The sequence below is a fragment of the Xenopus tropicalis genome, chromosome 6, assembly GCF_000004195.4.
Source record: "Xenopus tropicalis strain Nigerian chromosome 6, UCB_Xtro_10.0, whole genome shotgun sequence".
In the NCBI taxonomy this organism is placed as follows: domain Eukaryota; kingdom Metazoa; phylum Chordata; class Amphibia; order Anura; family Pipidae; genus Xenopus; species Xenopus tropicalis.
Genome location: NC_030682.2, coordinates 43,922,513 through 43,939,765, shown reverse-complemented (window position 1 = coordinate 43,939,765; position 17,253 = coordinate 43,922,513). Strand labels below are relative to the sequence as shown.

The 17,253-nt window shown below is 40.5% G+C and overlaps 1 protein-coding gene across 1 annotated transcript in view; it reads left to right on the top strand.

Annotated features, from left to right (window-relative positions):
- The first annotated feature begins 7,709 nt into the window (after positions 1 to 7,709).
- The window catches only part of ankrd28 (ankyrin repeat domain 28), an 81,848-nt gene continuing 72,304 nt past the window's right edge, over positions 7,710 to 17,253 (top strand). Inside the window, exon 1 of the mRNA XM_031904540.1 lies at positions 7,710 to 7,995. Within this exon, the coding sequence (XP_031760400.1) occupies positions 7,969 to 7,995 (27 nt within the window). The 5' untranslated portion in view covers positions 7,710 to 7,968. The remainder of the gene's footprint in view (positions 7,996 to 17,253) is intronic.

Genomic DNA, 17,253 nt, shown 5'->3' with positions numbered 1-17,253 from the left:
CTAATTAGCATACTCAGATTCAGTTCGGTATTTGGCCAAATCTGTCAGGGTGGGTTCGGCCGAACCCAAAAAAGTGGGTTCGGTGCATCAACTATCTGTAAAAATGGCCCCTTTATTGTAGCTCTCTATAGATCCCCTCAGGTCCCTGCCAGAAGCACAGTAGGAGGGGTTAGCCAATCACAGCCCTGCAATCACACAAGCAAAGACAGGCTTCAGTTCCCTATCAGGTCAGCCTGGCTGCTCACTGGTTCCTATCCTATAGTGCGATGTGCCTAGAGCTGCAGGCCCCCCTGCAAAGCCTGGAAAAAGGGCAGCAGGAAGAAAATGGAACTAGTGTAGTTTTTGGAGAAATCCAATGAATCAGCCTGAAACACTACGTTTTAAAGCACTTTTTTTCTATATTTACATGACTACAATTCATTCATTTTTCACACATGTCCCCTTTAAGTTCTAACACAGCAAGATAAACATTCATATTCATATAAAACAGGACTTTTTTTGCCAAGAAATATTGTAATTGTAGGTACTGGATGAACAGACAAACTGAAAAAGAAAAACTTTTTTAGGTCAATAAGTATGTATATCTTTATTTATAAAGCGCTACTTATGTATGCAGCGCTGTACAGTAGAATACATTAATACAACAGGGTGTTATTAAAATAATAAATTCTCCTAGCTCATCATCAGCTGTTAAAGTATATTATTTTTCTTGTTGTAACTAGTTTCGTAAAAAAGGCTAATTTTAACCTTGCATATTTTTGCAAAAACATCCTGCTTCTGTATTCCTCTGCATATTATATGCAAATAGTGCATATCTACTACTAAAGACTTAGGAATGCACCAAATCCAGGATTCAGCCTTTTTCAGCAGGATTTGGATTGGGCCAAATCCATGCCTCTGGTCGAACCTAATCAGAATGTAAAATGATGTGATTTTTTGTCACATACACACAGAAGTTGCACATTTTTCTCTTCCTTTTCCTAATTTACATGTATGTATGTATAACTTTATTTATAAAGCGCCACAAGGGTACGCAGCGCTGTACAATCTTACAGAATACAAAATTACACACAGGGAGGACAAGCGATATAATAAATAAATACAATAAATATATATATAAGTGCCATGTGGTATGAGACACAGTAGGAAGGAGGTCCCTGCCCCGTAGAGCTTACAATCTGAGTGGTTGGGTAACATACAGGCACAAACTGGAAGGTAAGAGTCACCAGGTATGGGCATTTGCCCTTAAGCGCAGGACTGGGCAAAATAATGTTTTAGTGCTCCAGAAGGTAACAGCTGATCTTTTTCTTAAAGAGAGTGGGTGAGTTTTCCCTACGGAGGGATTCAGGGATAGAGTTCCAGAGGTAAGGAGCAGCGAGATAGAAAGGTTTAAGCCGAGAGAGCGCAGTGGGTGTGGATGGTGTAAAAAGACGGAGGCTCTGAGAGGAGCGGAGGAGACGACCAGGAACATGCAGGGATACCAGTGAAGAAATGTAGTGAGGAGCAGAGGAGTGAAGGGCTTTGAATGTCAGCAGAGGGATTTTGTAAGCTACCCTTTGCTTAACAGGCAACCATGCAAGAGAGCTTAATTGAGGCTGAATAGGTTCCCTCTTCAGAGAGAGCAGGAGGATCCTGGCAGCAGAGTTTAAAATTGATTGCAGGGGAGAGAGGTGGGAGTCTGGGAGGCCGGTAAGTAGGAGATTGCAGTAATCTAAGCGGGAAAGGATAAGGGCATGTATTAGTGTTTTAGCTGTTACTTGTGAAAGAAAGGGGCGTTGTTGTGCTTTTGCGAGGTATTGGTTGGGTTGGAGGTGCTAGATTTTTCAAAAATGTAAAAAGATTATCAGAGCAGCAGTGTGTAGAATGGAGCAGAGAGGAAGATATTGTTATGGAGTAGGGATAGTCAGCTGGAGGGCTAAAGGAAGAAGTTACCTTTGGAAGCACAAACATGAAAGATAAAACTAATAAGAGCAATGACATTATGCAGGTATATCCAGTAAACTGGGTCCCAATTCAAATGGACAGAGGCTGGCCGGTCTTCTGCTGTTGCTTCCCTAGTTGATCCTCCTGTTGCTCCTCTTGTTAAACTCCTTTTTCAGTTCACTTGTGAATGATTCACTTTGGAAGGATTCACTTGTGCGCTGCTACATGTACATGTATTTGGCCCAATCTTTTGCAAAGGATCTGAAGTTCGGTCAGATCCTAAAATAGTGGATTCAGTGCATCCCTACAAAGATTATTCATTTCTTAAAGGAAAACGAAAGGCAAAATCACTTGGGGGTGCCAAAATGTTAGGCACCCCCAAGTGACTTTAACCGTTTACCTCGTAGCCCGGGCTGGTGCCCCTGTTAGGAGAAAACAGCACCAGCCCGGGGTACCTGGAGCGGATCGCTTCCTTCTTCCGTTGCTGAAATGCCAGCGGTGGGCACATGCGCAGTAGAGTGAAAAGCCGACTTTAATGTTTAAGTTCGGCTTATCACTCTACTGCGCATGCGCGCGCAGCGAGTCAGGAAGAAGTAAGCGCCGGCAGCTACCCCGGGCTGGTGCTGTTCTCTCCTCACAGGGGCACCAGCCTGGGGTAAAAGGTAGGTGGTCAAAGTCACTTGGTGCCTAACATTTTGGCACCCCCAAGTGACTTTGACTTTCTTTTTCCTTTAACACCAACAGGTTCTATCACAGCCATCTAACTAAAGGTCCATGAGCGATGTACGTTGAAACATCATTATTTTAATATATTCTGGCCCACAAACATGCCTTCAATCAAAAGAATTGGCTGCGCATTTTAATATGTTGAGGCAGGAATGTTTAAAACTTCTATGAGAAAGAATGATTAAATTATTTAAAATGTCATTAAGTGTAAATGGGAAAATCCTAATGAAAAGATGCACCCTTTTAAAAAGGAGTATAAAAATTTTTGGAAATCATCTCCAAAAATCTGCTAAAAACCTGCTATCAGCAGAGTTGTTTCTTGTACTACGGTACTTGTTCTGTTGATTAGAAAGTATCATTACAAAGATTATATGGCACTCATATAGTATGTGATGATAAATACTGTAACCTTCAGTCTTCCAAAACAAAACATCTTAGATTTTCAAAGTCACGTCAGACTACTTTCCCACCCCCCAATTACCATGGCATGAGTTTGTCAGCAAGTTCTTGGGAAACCCAAAACAACTGTAGATTCAGTAAAATGGTCCAGGATTCACCCCATAGCTCTACAGTACAAGTTCCTGAGAGACTGAGACAAATCATATGCATTTCTCAGAATACCATCTTAAAAATGAAAATGTGGCTGTAAAAAAAAAAATTTCTCTCTTCAATGGACTATGCAAGCTGGAAAATTATCAGCACAAATAGTAGCAGAAAGGGCTTGGAGCTCATCTGCAGAAACACAGGGAATACAGTTAAGGAAAGAAAGTTGCAGGTCCTAAGATTGTATTTAAAAAAAAAGTCTATTAGCATGATGTATGCTTGCAACTAGAAAAAAAACTGGGAAAAAGTGGACCTTATCACCACTAGTCAAAAGATTCTTTCAAGCCCTTAAGAGCTCTGGCACACAGGGAGATTAGTCGCCCGCGACAAATCTCCCTTGTCACGGGCAACTAATCTCCCCGAACTACCATCCCACCGCTGAAAATGCAAGTTGCCGGTGGGATGGCACACGCTGCGCAGGCGATTTCGGCAAATCGCGAGGCAACTTCGGCGACTAATCTCCACGTGTGCCAGAGCCCTAAAAGACATCTGTTTTCTGCCCAAATGTATCTCCTTGGGATCTTTCCCCTTATCAATGCCTTAAAAGGACATGTAAAGCCTACATTTGCCTACAATGTATATCAGTTGGGCACATCTCCCCCACCCAAATGGCATAATTTGTACTGAATATATCCCCTCCGTTTGCCAGCACCATCACATTTTCCTAAACCAAATAGCAGCTTTCACCCGGTGGCCATTTTTCCTCTGATACATAATTGGATACATTTAAATCTGCAAACAGCATACACACACACACAGAGACCCTTATTCAGCATACATTTCTTCAAGAATACAGGCTCACACAGGCACAACTGTCTTTGATAAAAGTTCTGCTTTGTTTGAGCTGAGCTCAGGAGACAAAAATGAAAACAGACAGCTAGAGCCGAGTTTCTCTGGGAACCAGCAATGCCATCTCCTCACTGGCTGCTAGACTGGGGGGCGTGTTTAGTAATCTGAGATTAGAACAACTGAGCATGCCCACAAGCCAACAGCCAAAGCAAATTCCTGAGGGAGGCGGCCGAGTGGGTTACAGGAGGAGAAGCAAATCTAAGTGATTAAGGGGATTTTGCAGCCTTACTATCAACCAGTGTGGCAGGTATTGACAGATTTCAAAGAGGCTGTTCACTGATTAAATTTCTGTGTGTGGGGTTTACATGTCCTTTAAAGGGGAAGGAAAGGCTAAGTCACTTGGGGGTGCTAAAATGTTAAGCACCCCCAAGTGACTTGAATCGCTTACCTCGTACCCCGGGCTGGTGCCCCTGTTAGGAGAAAACTGCACCAGTCCAGGGCACCTGGGGCGATGCGCTTCCTCCTTCATTTCGCTGCGACTTTGAGTCTGGCGCATGCACAGTAGAGTGAAAAAGCCGACTTCTCTGTCAAAGTTCGGCTTTTCACTCTACTGCGCATGCGCACGCAACGAAGAAGGAAGGAGGAAGCAATCGCTGCTACCCCGGGCTGGTGCTGTTCTCTCCATACAGGGGCACCAGCAGAAGGTAGAAGGTAAGCGATTCAAGTCACTTGGGGGTGCCTAACATTTTGGCACCCCCAAGTGACTTAACTTTTCCTTCTCCTTTAAAATGGACCTTACACCCAGACATAAAAAGCTGTATAATAAAAGTACTTTTCAAATAAAACAAGAAACCCAAACCCATTCATTTCTATATTAACACATCCAAACCCATTATAAAGGCATTTAAAAATCCAAGCTGTCAATCATATATTGCCTGCCCCGCCTCTATGCCTTAGGCATAGAGGCGGGGCAGACAAGTACTTAAACTTTCAATCAGCTCTCCCTTTACCCCTCCCTCCTAACCATCTAATTGTGTAGCCAGTGTATGGGCCTGGGCATCAGGTCCCCCATTCTGGCACCTACACAAGATTTTGGGGTGATACAAAGCTTGCCTTAATAACAGTGCCCACAAACTGGCACCAGCCTACTTGCAGTGATTGTGTAATTCCAAGACTGAAGAAAACAACATTTATATTATTTATTTAGTGTGAGTGAAGTTTATTTTGCTTGAGAAACACAATAGAATTTGGAATTATTTCTTGGGGTGACAGGTCCCCTTTAAGGGAATCTCCTTTTTTGTCACACAGAATGACCTTTTTGCTGGCTATTACATCTGCCAGAAGTGTAAAAGATTCACGCATTGTAAATGACTTTTTTTTTTTATCATGACAGTCATCTTCAGAACAGCTAGTTTTCTACTTAAAGGGGATAAGCAATTCTGTTAAAATTAATAAAAACAAGTTTCCAATATTTACACATTATCTATTTTTTGCTGCAGTAAAAATAATCCGTGGGTGACTAGTCTCTCTGTGGGACATTACCCTTACAGTAGCACTTCCACAGATTGCCATTCTGGGCCTGTAGAAGAGGTTTAAGGCTAATGTCCCATGGATAAATTAACTGCTGTGATTTTTAAAAAGCGGGTCCCAGCAACAAGTCGCTCGTTTTGTCTCTACATAGAGAATATAAAAAGCCAGTACCTAAACTGATGATACTACTTCAAATCACTTATGACTCAGAATCGCTTTAAGACCCAAACTATTGGAATCACTGAAATTAAAACCCACTGAGCGGGAAGGCACTGCGATTTCCCCATTGCACTGAATGTAATTTCTAATTGTGGGTGGGAATTATGACACCTGGATTTGTGGGAAATAGAAAACCTCCATTGTTGAAATCTCTAGTAATCTCGTTAGGAAATAAAAGCGACTTGTCGCTGGAACTCACTTGTTAAAAATCGCAGCAACTAAATCTCCCCATGGGACATTAGCCTAAGGGATCTGGCACACGGGGAGATTAGTCGCCCGCGACTAAACTCCCTGTTCGCGGGCGACTAATCTCTCCGAGTTGCCTTCACCTGCCATCCCACCGGCGAAAATGTAAGTCGCCGGTGGGATGGCACACGCGGCGGCGCAATTTCGTGCCAGTCGCCGGTGGGATGGCAGGTGAAGGCAACTCGGGGAGATTAGTCGCCCGCAAACAGGGAGTTTTGTCGCGGGCGACTAATATCCCCGTGTGCCAGAGCCCTTAAAGAAGACAATTTGAAACCTGCCGACCTACTAATTGATGGTAGTACTGATAACGTTGATATGCAGAAGGGACAGGAAACTGGAAAATCCAATAATATGGTACATAGTTTTTGTTTCTTGGACTGAACCTGCCCAGCCTGAATTCATGGGATAGCTATAAAAGTTCAGGCCTACAGAAGAATGCCACCCACTGGCTGCATCTGGACACGACTGGACACACACACAAATCATTCAGACGAACTAAATAACATCAGGTCTGAACTGACAAACACACACATGAAAATCACCTGATCTAAAACTATCTCACAATTGTTCATACCAACCTGAACTGCTCTTGCAACTTTTTGCACAATATTTTTAATTTATGTTGTTACATTTATGTTGTGTTTGTTAATTCATGTGTTGCATGTATGTAGCATCCTGGTCCTGGAGGAACGCTGTTTCGTTTCACTGTACTGTACTGTATATGGTTGGAATGACAATAAAAACCGACTTGACCTACACTGGGGATTGGGTGGGTGATTTTGACATGGTTGAATCTCAGGCCTCCCAGTCACAGGAAGAGTGAAGGACAGACTACATTGGAATCAGTCCCTGAATATGGCAGTGGGGAAGGCTTCCAAAACCTTTATTGGTAGAAGGATAATTATAATAGGATTTTCCAATATTTGCTCCATTCATGTAAATTTTTTTTTTTGCTACTTTTTTCCTGAAAAATGAAGAATGAAATGAATACCCTTTGCATGCCTTTTGGCTCCAGTTCTGCAATGGTGGCATAACACAGGATGAAACTTCCTATGTCCGTAAAGGGCGCTTTGTGGCTGCTGCTTTTCTGGATAAAAGAAATGTCACAAAACAAGTCAGTCAGTAAAGCACATTTTTCTATAAGACGAAGCTGCACATTACATCTGTATGCAGGAGACTAACAATTCTCTGTGACGGAGACACTTGATATTGGCACCCCATGAAGCCGCGTCCATTACTCGTATCCCCATGACCTGACCCTACCACAGCAAGCGAGGGAACAGCCCCACCAACTCACCTCTATACCAACAACTACCGCCCCGCCCACAACTTACTAAAGGTGAACGCTGCAATCGTTACGTCATCCATTCCGTGCCACACACGGCCACCTCATTTTGCTTTAAACCCAAGCGTTATTTGGTTTGTCCTCACGTTTTACTTTACCCCTTATTTACGCCTTTCCATCCGAGGAAAAAAAAGATATTCGGTTCAGTTCAATAAAACAAAGTCCTTTTTAGTTGCACGCACGCACGCCCCCTAGAGGAGGATGTGAGCACACCGTGCTACGCCGTAGCCCAGTGGCGGCAGCGCGCTAGCTAGCTACCATTCTCTTTTCTCCTTTCAAATTTATCAATATGACGAACTGACGGCGGGGGTTCCGCCCCTTCCTTTGAGCCAATCAGAAGATTGCTTTCATCGGGTTTGGCGGTACGCTGTGGAAGCAGCAAGAGGGGGAGTTCCGCTGTGTGGTTGGTTGAGTTTCAAGGAAGAGGGCGGCAGAACGATACGGGGGAGGGGTGTGCGAAAGGAGCCCGCTGTTCCTTGCCTTCTGCTTCTCACCGAGCCTCGGCCTGAAGCCACCGTAAGGCTGAAGTAGCTGCATGCGGGGGTAGGTGGAAGAGGCTGCCAGTGCTGCCTGACCCCCCCAACACCATGGTGTTTCTCAAGCTCCGCGAACAGGTGAGAAAGGCAGGACAGCTGTACTCTGTGTGTTCTTTTCCATAATACCCCTACATTTTAGACCCACCTTTATTTCTATACTCCTACAACGGCTGGATGAGAATGCCGGCATATGTAGTTGAGGCTGGCAGGAGGGCCGCAAGTTGCATATCTTTAGTTGCAGTGCCAAGACGTCAGCCATTGCGATTTGAAGTGGTTGCCTGGCAAGGGCTTGTTCTGGTCGCCTGTCACTGTCAGGCCTGTCACTTCCTCTTAATGGTGCACATCGTTATTTTGCAGCTTGCTGCTTGCTCAGGGAGGATGTGCTCCTTCCTGTGAAACCTTGCATGCACAGTTGCTAAATAGGGCAGGCTCGTCTGTAACGGGCTTCATCATCACTTGCACCTTGAAAAGCATACATGAAAGTCTAGCTAGGGTAAAAGCTTCCAAGATCTCCAGTTATTGGCATGTCAAGCTACTGACCCCCGGAGTGGTGTTGAACTACAATTGGTTGCAGTTATAGTATCCTGGATATACCAGGAAAAAAGCCAGACCAATAAATAAAATGTTAGCTCTCACAAACCTCTTTACAAGGGTGTGGGTCACTTGTTGACACCTACTTTTATAGGGATGGCTGAATTAAGGTTTTGGATCTCTATTGCCTGGATCCTGCCCTGGTTTATTCTTGTATTACTTAGGATTTGGATCTCTGTTGCCTGGATCCTGCCCTGGTTTATTCTTGTATTACTTAGGATTTGGATAGATGCAGCAGTATTGTGAAAATTTGGAATCATTTACATTTTGCACGCAGTGGGCTTTTTTTTACAGGTTCCCTGACGGCGTTACACCATATTTTTGGTGGGGGTGCTCTCTATACCAATCTAACTGGGACTCGGTGATATGTTAAGAATTCATTTTTGTTCACGGAGCAGGGATCTCCCAACTTCTCCATGACCCATATGATCTGAAAATATCAGCAAAGGCAGTTAAGGAAATTTCCTGTAAAGGAAAATCCATAGTAGCTATGTTTTTATTAAGCCAGTCCTATAAAACCTTAAATGTAATCAAGCAGTCTTATTTTGAGACCTGTCGTAGGCAACACAGATGTGCTGAAAAAGTGTTTTATACATGTCACTTAAACCTGTACCTGATTAGCTACTGTGTAATGGCAAATGAATTTTTTAATAAATTATGCATCATCAAATACCATTATTAACTTGTTCATAGACTTCCTACCTGCCCTGATGCAGGACATTTGTTGAGTTCCTGAGCATGACTTTTCATTCCCTTGTAATCTTTGTAAGGTACAAATGCACATCTATATCCATCTCTGGAATGTCCCTGGAGGCTGACACCCTGTGACACTATTGGTAAAATATTTACACACTGCCTATTGCAGTGCAATAACCAATAAACTCCATCAACTTCTGGCAAGTAATTATAGGCCATTGCAGAGATATCCAGCCTGTGCCATTGGCAGCTATAATTGAAAAACACCTGAGAAGGCTGCATAATGGGAAGAAGTGTGTCAATCAGTAAAGTGTTTCAAGAATTGATTAATTTATAATTTCTTTCCCCCCCCCCACTTTAATTTGTATACACAAAGTGTTTACTAGCCAAAAGAAGTTGTATTGCAGTGTTTTCTATGGACTGTCAAGTTACAGGGCAGTACAGATTTTTTTCTGCTTACTGCTATAGTCTTAGAAGGAGAGTGAGCATAGTGTTAATATTAACACCATGTAAGTCTATGGGCGGCTTTTTTTTTGTTGTCATTTCAGTTACATGATGGTGCTGTAGAATAATTAGAAATCAGAACAGAGCCGTCTGTAGTTACGAATGATAACTATCACTACTGCTCATAAATGAATAAAGCTAATGTATGATATATATGCCCCTAAGTGTTGCTATTTGCATTTGTCAGTGCATTAATTTATTGTAACCTTAACAGGTATGTATCTACTCCAGATAAACCTTATAACATTGTGAAAATTTCCTTCCTATTACCATACTGCACCCTTGAGACTACAAAGCAGCTTACACTTCCATTATGTACAGACCAAGTTCATACACATTTCATTGGGTTATATTTAGCTTATTTCCATTTAGTTAGGTGTTCTGGATTTTAGACAAAGCTGTTGTCTGCTTCTTCACACATTTTAAATTGCTTGTATAGGCTAATACAAAAGCATTATTGTGTGGATTATAGATTCTGTTGTGTTTATGGCTTGATGGGTCATGGAATACTCTAAAAGGGTGATGTCATATTTTTCTGAAATATAGCTGCCTTGCCTAGAGTTCTGATTAGTTTCTTAAGCTAGATACAACTTCTAGGGCAGTGGAACCTGGAGTGATTTCAGACATTTTTCTGCCAAGCTTTAGTAATTGCATTGGTGAGCAGCAAAACTCTTGGTATTGCGGCCCTGTTCTCTTCCATGGCAATCACGTGGGACAAGTTGCAGGTAAAAAAAAACTTTGACACTATAAAATGCATAATGCTGCAATTCTTATTGAGTTCAAGAAAACTGAGACAGAGCAGGAGTGAGTTACTTAGTTGGACTTTTAAGCCAGTTCTTAATGTTATTGACATGTTATTGGTAATATGTAAGTGACTTGCATATTTTTGTCTCTTCTGCATTGGACCATGCATTTTACTTTTGAGTTCTGGTAAAGAGGATGTTTGACAATATTATCTTTTAGTATGATGTACACAGTAAGTATTCAAGACAATTTGGGGTGGATTAAATGACAAATGAATAGCAGGGTGCCTGAACAGAAATGTAGGTAAAAAAAAGTAATGCACATTTTGACTAGAATTAATCTACTGGTTTTAGCAATGCCCAGCAACCAGATATCGCTCAGTTAAATTTCTGGTCAGCGAACCAAAACAGAAAGACAAGAAGACTGATGAAAAAGATAAACAGTTATGGAATCCATTATCCGGAAGCCTGTTACCTGAAAGTTCCAAAATACGCAAGGTTAGCTCCCATTGACTCAATTTTAAGCAAATAATTCAGAATTTTAAAACATATGTTCTTTCTATTTGTAATTATGTATGATAGTAAATTGTACTTGATCCTAACTAAGATATAATCAGTTAAAGACAAAACAATCCTATTGGGTTTATTTATTTGGTTTTATTTTAGAAGACTTATAGTATGAAGATCAAGTTTGAAAGATCCCTTTTCTGCAAAACACCAGGTCCTGAGCATTCTGGATAATGGGTGCCATATCTATATATTTTGCAAATTAAAAAAAACCCAGTCAGTCCCAGGTACAATTGATTTTTATTACATTTTAGCATCTTTTCTAAAAATTGTTTATTTTTGGGACACTGTTGAATTAATTGATTAGAATTTTACAAAGAAATATGGAATTTTTACACAGTGGTGTAGTAATTGTTTTACTTGGGGTTCTGTGTATGTTAAAAAAGCTGCAGCAGCTCATGTCTGCTTGTGGGAGAAGATGTGAACTCATGTTTAACATGGGAATATGTTTAACATTGCAATATTCAGATATGTGTATTGTATGTTGACAGAACTTTAAGTGCCGTTGGCAAGCAGTTTTTAGCATATTTTCCATTGTAACAATTAATTTTTGATCAAGAGATGGTAATTGACCAAAGAGTCAAGTAAAGCAGGGAAAGTTTTCGTGCATGGAGGTCATAAACAACTCTTGCTATATCTTAAATCATAGGTCAAAGGAAGATGGTATAACAATGCATCTTGTGTGCCCTGTATGTTTAGAGGGACGTAAATACAAATGGCGTTTGTATTTTTATCTTGTGACGATGTATAATGTTTGTGAGAAAGTGATTAACCAAAAGTTAGAAATCACTTTGCTCTTGATTTTTTAGTATGTTTTAGGGTATGCTTTATCTGTTTAGTTTCTTCCAAAATACAGCAGGTTTGCTTGCTGACCTAGTTTTCTTTATAAAATATCATCCTGTCATGTTAATCACATATCCTATTTGAAACAATTTAGCATATTTATTAAATTAAGCTGAATTTGGCAAATTGTTGGGGCAAACCAGGAATTCTTTGTAATCAATACTACTACTGTACTGTACTACTATGGGCTTTTGTAATGGAATGTGCTGTGAGTAGCCCTGCAATGTGATTTTCAGCTAAAACCATGTAGATTTTGTTCCCTCGTGTCCCCTGTGGCAATTTTATTTTGGTTGGTATTTCAGCTGATGTTGTAAACATCTTCAGTTTTTTTTTTGTTTTTTTTTTACATACATGTGACTGTTTCCCTTTAAATAATGCAGAAATAAAACTAAGGCCAATGTCACACAGGGCAGATTTTCAGCCTGCACGCTGAGGCCGAGATCCCCCCCCCCCCAGTGGGGCATTCGTTTTATTTTTTTTCTGCGTTATTTAAAGAGAAATAGTTACACATATATTGAAAAAAAAAAAAAAAAAAACCTATTTTACAAATAGTTTATATCTTTATTTTACTAATGTAAAGGACTATTCTAATAGCAACGTGTCCTCTTAGTTTGAAATTAAATTTATTATCAGATTGGGTTTATGTATGTATAACTTTATTTATAAAGCGCCACAAGGGTACGCATCGCTGTACAATCTTACAGAATACAAAATTACACACAGGGAGGACAAGTGATATAATAAATAAATACAATAAAGATATATATATGTGTGTGTGTGTGTGCCATGTGGTATGAGACACAGTAGGAAGGAGGTCCCTGCCCCGTAGAGCTTACAATCTAAGTATGTGTCTCATTTACTTTACTTACCCTAGTAACAAAGAAGTGGTTTGAATTTCAGACTAAGTGAATGGGGTCTGGAGAGAAAGACAGAGACAATACAGTGACCATGGCAACAGGAAAGGTTTTCAATAAAAACAAGGCATGACCTTATTTTTGTAAAGGTATGGGATCTGTTATCCAGAAAACCCTTTATTCGGAAAGTTTAATAGACTTCCCGTATGGAGATCCAGGTTACAGTAAGATCACTTATCCGGAAAACACCAGATCCCAAGCATTCTGGGTAACAGGTCCCATACCTGTAGTAATGTAAAATATTCTTGCTGAGCAAAGTGTTGGTATTAACCAGGAATTCTGTGAAAAATCTCTAATTTCAAGGTCCTCCAAATTTGCAGTGCGCATCTTTGGTATGTAGGGTACCCGTGCTTCAAGTACTTTGCATCATGCAGCACATTTGCTTACTTGGGTACAGTGGTGTGAAAAACTATTTGCCTGATTTCTTATTCTTTTGCATCTTTGTCAAACAAAATGTTTCTGATCATCAAACACATTTAACTATTAGTCAAAGATAACACAAGTAAACACAAAATGCAGTTTTTAAATGAGGGTTTTTATTATTTAGGGAGGAAAAAAATCCAAACCTACATGGCCCTGTGTGAAAAAGTAATTGCCCCCTGAACCTAATAACTGGTTGTGCCACCCTTAGCAGCAATAACTGCAATCAAGCGTTTGCGATAACTTGCAACGAGTCTTTTACAGCGCTCTGGAGGAATTTTGGCCCACTCATCTTTGCAGAATTGTTGTAATTCAGCTTTATTTGAGGGTTTTCTAGCATGAACCGCCTTTGTAAGGTCATGCCACAACATCTCAATAGGATTCAGGTCAGGACTTTGACTAGGCCACTCCAAAGTCTTCATTTTGTTTTTCTTCAGCCATTCAGAGGTGGATTTGCTGGTGTGTTTTGGGTCATTGTCCTGCTGCAGCACCCAAGATCGCTTCAGCTTGAGTTGACGAACAGATGGCCGGACATTCTCCTTCAGGATTTTTTGGTAGACAGTAGAATTCATGGTTCCATCTATCACAGCAAGCCTTCCAGGTCCTGAAGCAGCAAAACAACCCCAGACCATCACACTACCACCACCATATTTTACTGTTGGTATGATGTTCTTTTTCTGAAATGCTGTGTTACTTTTACGCCAGATGTAACAGGACACGCATCTTTCAAAAAGTTCAACTTTTGTTTCGTCGGTCCACAAGGTATTTTCCCAAAAGTCTTGGCAATCATTGAGATGTTTTTTAGCAAAATTGAGACAAGCCTTAATGTTCTTTTTGCTTAAAAGTGGTTTGCGCCTTGGAAATCTGCCATGCAGGCCATTTTTGCCCAGTCTCTTTCTTATGGTGGAGTCGTGAACAGTGACCTTAATTGAGGCAAGTGAGGCCTGCAGTTCTTTAGATGTTGTCCTGGGGTCTTTTGTGGCCTCTCGGATGAGTTGTCTCTGCGCTCTTGGGGTAATTTTGGTTGGCCGGCCACTCCTGGGAAGGTTCACCACTGTTCCATGTTTTTGCCATTTGTGGATAATGGCTCTCACTGTGGTTCGCTGGAGTCCCAAAGCTTTAGAAATGGCTTGGGGATAACTATGGGAACCGCTTTTAAACTTTAATATTAGGCGTTGCTAAAGAGTATTGTATATGTTTCTATATGATATAGCAATACATTTACCAGATACAGATATCATATAATTATTATGGTTTATTTGATATTTATTGTAGATATTGTTGTTGATATTATTTTCTTGGAAGGTAGATCATTTAACCTTGTGTGACTGTATCATTTTATTTAGCCAGTATTTATAAGTTTATAGGTCAACTTGTAGGGTTTATGGTTATTAGATTTTAGGATCACCACCCAAGGGTTAACATTTGCAGCAGGGGAAGGGGGTAGGTCTATGTAATACTGAGGGGTATATAAATGAAAGGTGATCCCCGTGATAGACTAATCCATGATTAAGCGCAGGTGCGCGAAACGCGTCGGATTTTGTAACCTAGGAGGACCCGTAGCTTGATTCCTGGCTCACTGTAGTGACGATTCTTGGCTCACAGTAGTGACGTCATCATCAGGAGCGCAACGGCGTTGCGCCGCGTGTAGGAGCGCGATCCTCCGGAAGGCTTGTAACTCACTGTGACCTGAGTAAGTTCCCGGCCGGGACAGAGGGTGTCACTTTGTTTATTTCTAAGCGTGGGGGATTTTCTCCTTACCTATCATATACCAGCTCGCAAGTGGTGTCTGCATGTAAAATATATAGCAATTGGTAACGCTATTTATTACTCCATACACCAGGAGTCTGGTTATCAATTAGAACACTTATCCTCAGTACTGTTACTACTACTATCCTTTCTGGCTTCTCCTACCTATTGGGTGGTATTCTTGGGAGCTAGTTCCCTATGGGGGTTATTTATATCTTTTAATTACTGCATCCGGTGACTAGATATTATAGCAGTTAATTTTTATTCTCTTATTATGGATTAGGATATAGGTATAGTTACCCTATTATATTGAACTTACTATTTGTAATTTTATTAAAGACCATATCCCTCGATTATCTATATTTCTCCTTTTAGGAATTTTTAGACCCATATTCACTCTAGGGTTTCAAATTGTATAATATATCTCTGATTATATTTTTCATGTATTTATGTATTGATGTATTTTATTTTTAATGCCAAGATGTATCTTTATATATGAATGTTTTTTATTTTAATTAACTAATAAATAATCATTGATTTAATTTATCACATTTATTTGATTTGAGCGCCGCCTCTGTGTTTAAAAAGGCTTTATAACCTTTACCAGACTGATAGATCTCAATTACTTTTGTCCTCAATTTCTTTGGATCTTGGCATGATGTCTAGTTTTGAGGTGGTTTTGGTCTACTTCTCTGTGTCAGGTAGCTACTATTTAAGTGATTTCTTGATTGAAACAGGTGTGGCAGTAATCAGGCCTGGGGGTGACTACAGAAATTGAACTCAGGTGTGATAAACCACAGTTAAGTTATTTTTTAACAAGGGGGGCAATCACTTTTTCACACAGGGCCATGTAGATTTGGAGTTTTTTTTCTCCCTTAATAACGTAAACCTTCATTTAAAAACTGCATTTTGTGTTCAATTATGTTATCTTTGACTAATAGTTAACAGTTTTTGATGAGCAGAAACATTTAAGTGTGACAAACATGCAAAAGAATAAGAAATCAGGAAATAGTTTTTCACACCACTGTATTTGTAGAAGAATGAAACCCAGAAAGGCTGGTTGGGGTTAAAGATTGGGCTGTAATTTAAAAAGTTTATGGCTGCTAACTGTCACAGCACAGTTGCCAGTAGCACCCAATCAGCAAGCAGTTTTGAACAGTCTACTGTAAGTTTTATGTCCAGAAATGAAACCGTTAACTGTTATAATCCGACTAAGCACTTCTCCTTTTTTTTCACCCCCCCCCTAAAAAGGGTTACTGAGAATACACTTGGATAAAAGTATAAAAGTATTAAAAATCATGACACTGCAGTTTGTGGGCAGTAGTTTATGGTTACGAATGATTGCACGATAAGCTCCTCAAGCAGTGGCGGATAACCATTTGGTTATGTTGTATGGCATACAAGTTTGAGCCCTTATTTTATTAACATTGGTCACACTGCAGTATTTTTACAGCAATATCTATGGTATGTGTATGTGAATACATATACATCTAGATTGCCTCAGCACTCCTAACATACAAAATGACAATAACGCATGCATGAAAAAAGTGGATTAACAACCCTACAGACATTGAGGGAAAATACCTGCACTCAGTTGAAAACAGGACACAATTTGTTGCAGTTTTTGTACAAATACTTATGTACCATAATTTAAGAGAGTTAAATAGCAAGGTGTGGATACATTGCTTTTAAACTAGTTTAGGACTGATGCGATGGGCGCTGCATTGACCGGGCGCATCGACTTATGCATGTACATAAGTATTTGTCGCGGGCGACTAATCTCCCCATGTGCCAGAGCCCTAAAAGGCACAGGTTACATAGCATATAACAGATAAACTCTGTTTATGGTGTTTTATCTGTTATCTGCTATGTAAACTGTGCCTTTTTTCCAGCTTGAATGGCTGCCCCCATTGCTACACAGCAGCTTCATTATATACACTATAGTTGTGTTCCTGAAGCAGCATGCCAGTTTTACTAGTACAGGGCAACAGTACATTATATTTTAATTACTTTACAAACACTTTTTAATTTTTTGATGTTACTGTTCCTTTGAGCACTTGGTCCATTATGCATTGGAAAGCGGCTTGCAGTCAGCCGACCTGACTAGGAGACAAGCAGCACAGGGCTAATACACTGCAAGCTTTCACTTGAACAAGCTTCTCTTCTTTGCCACTTACTGGAGCAGCTTTATAACATAGCGACCTCCTAGGACACACAACCAATGCAGTGGGACATTTTGACTAAGATAATTTGGTGGGGATAAAATGGCAGGACAGGTGATTGTTCATTTATTACAATTATAATTTATG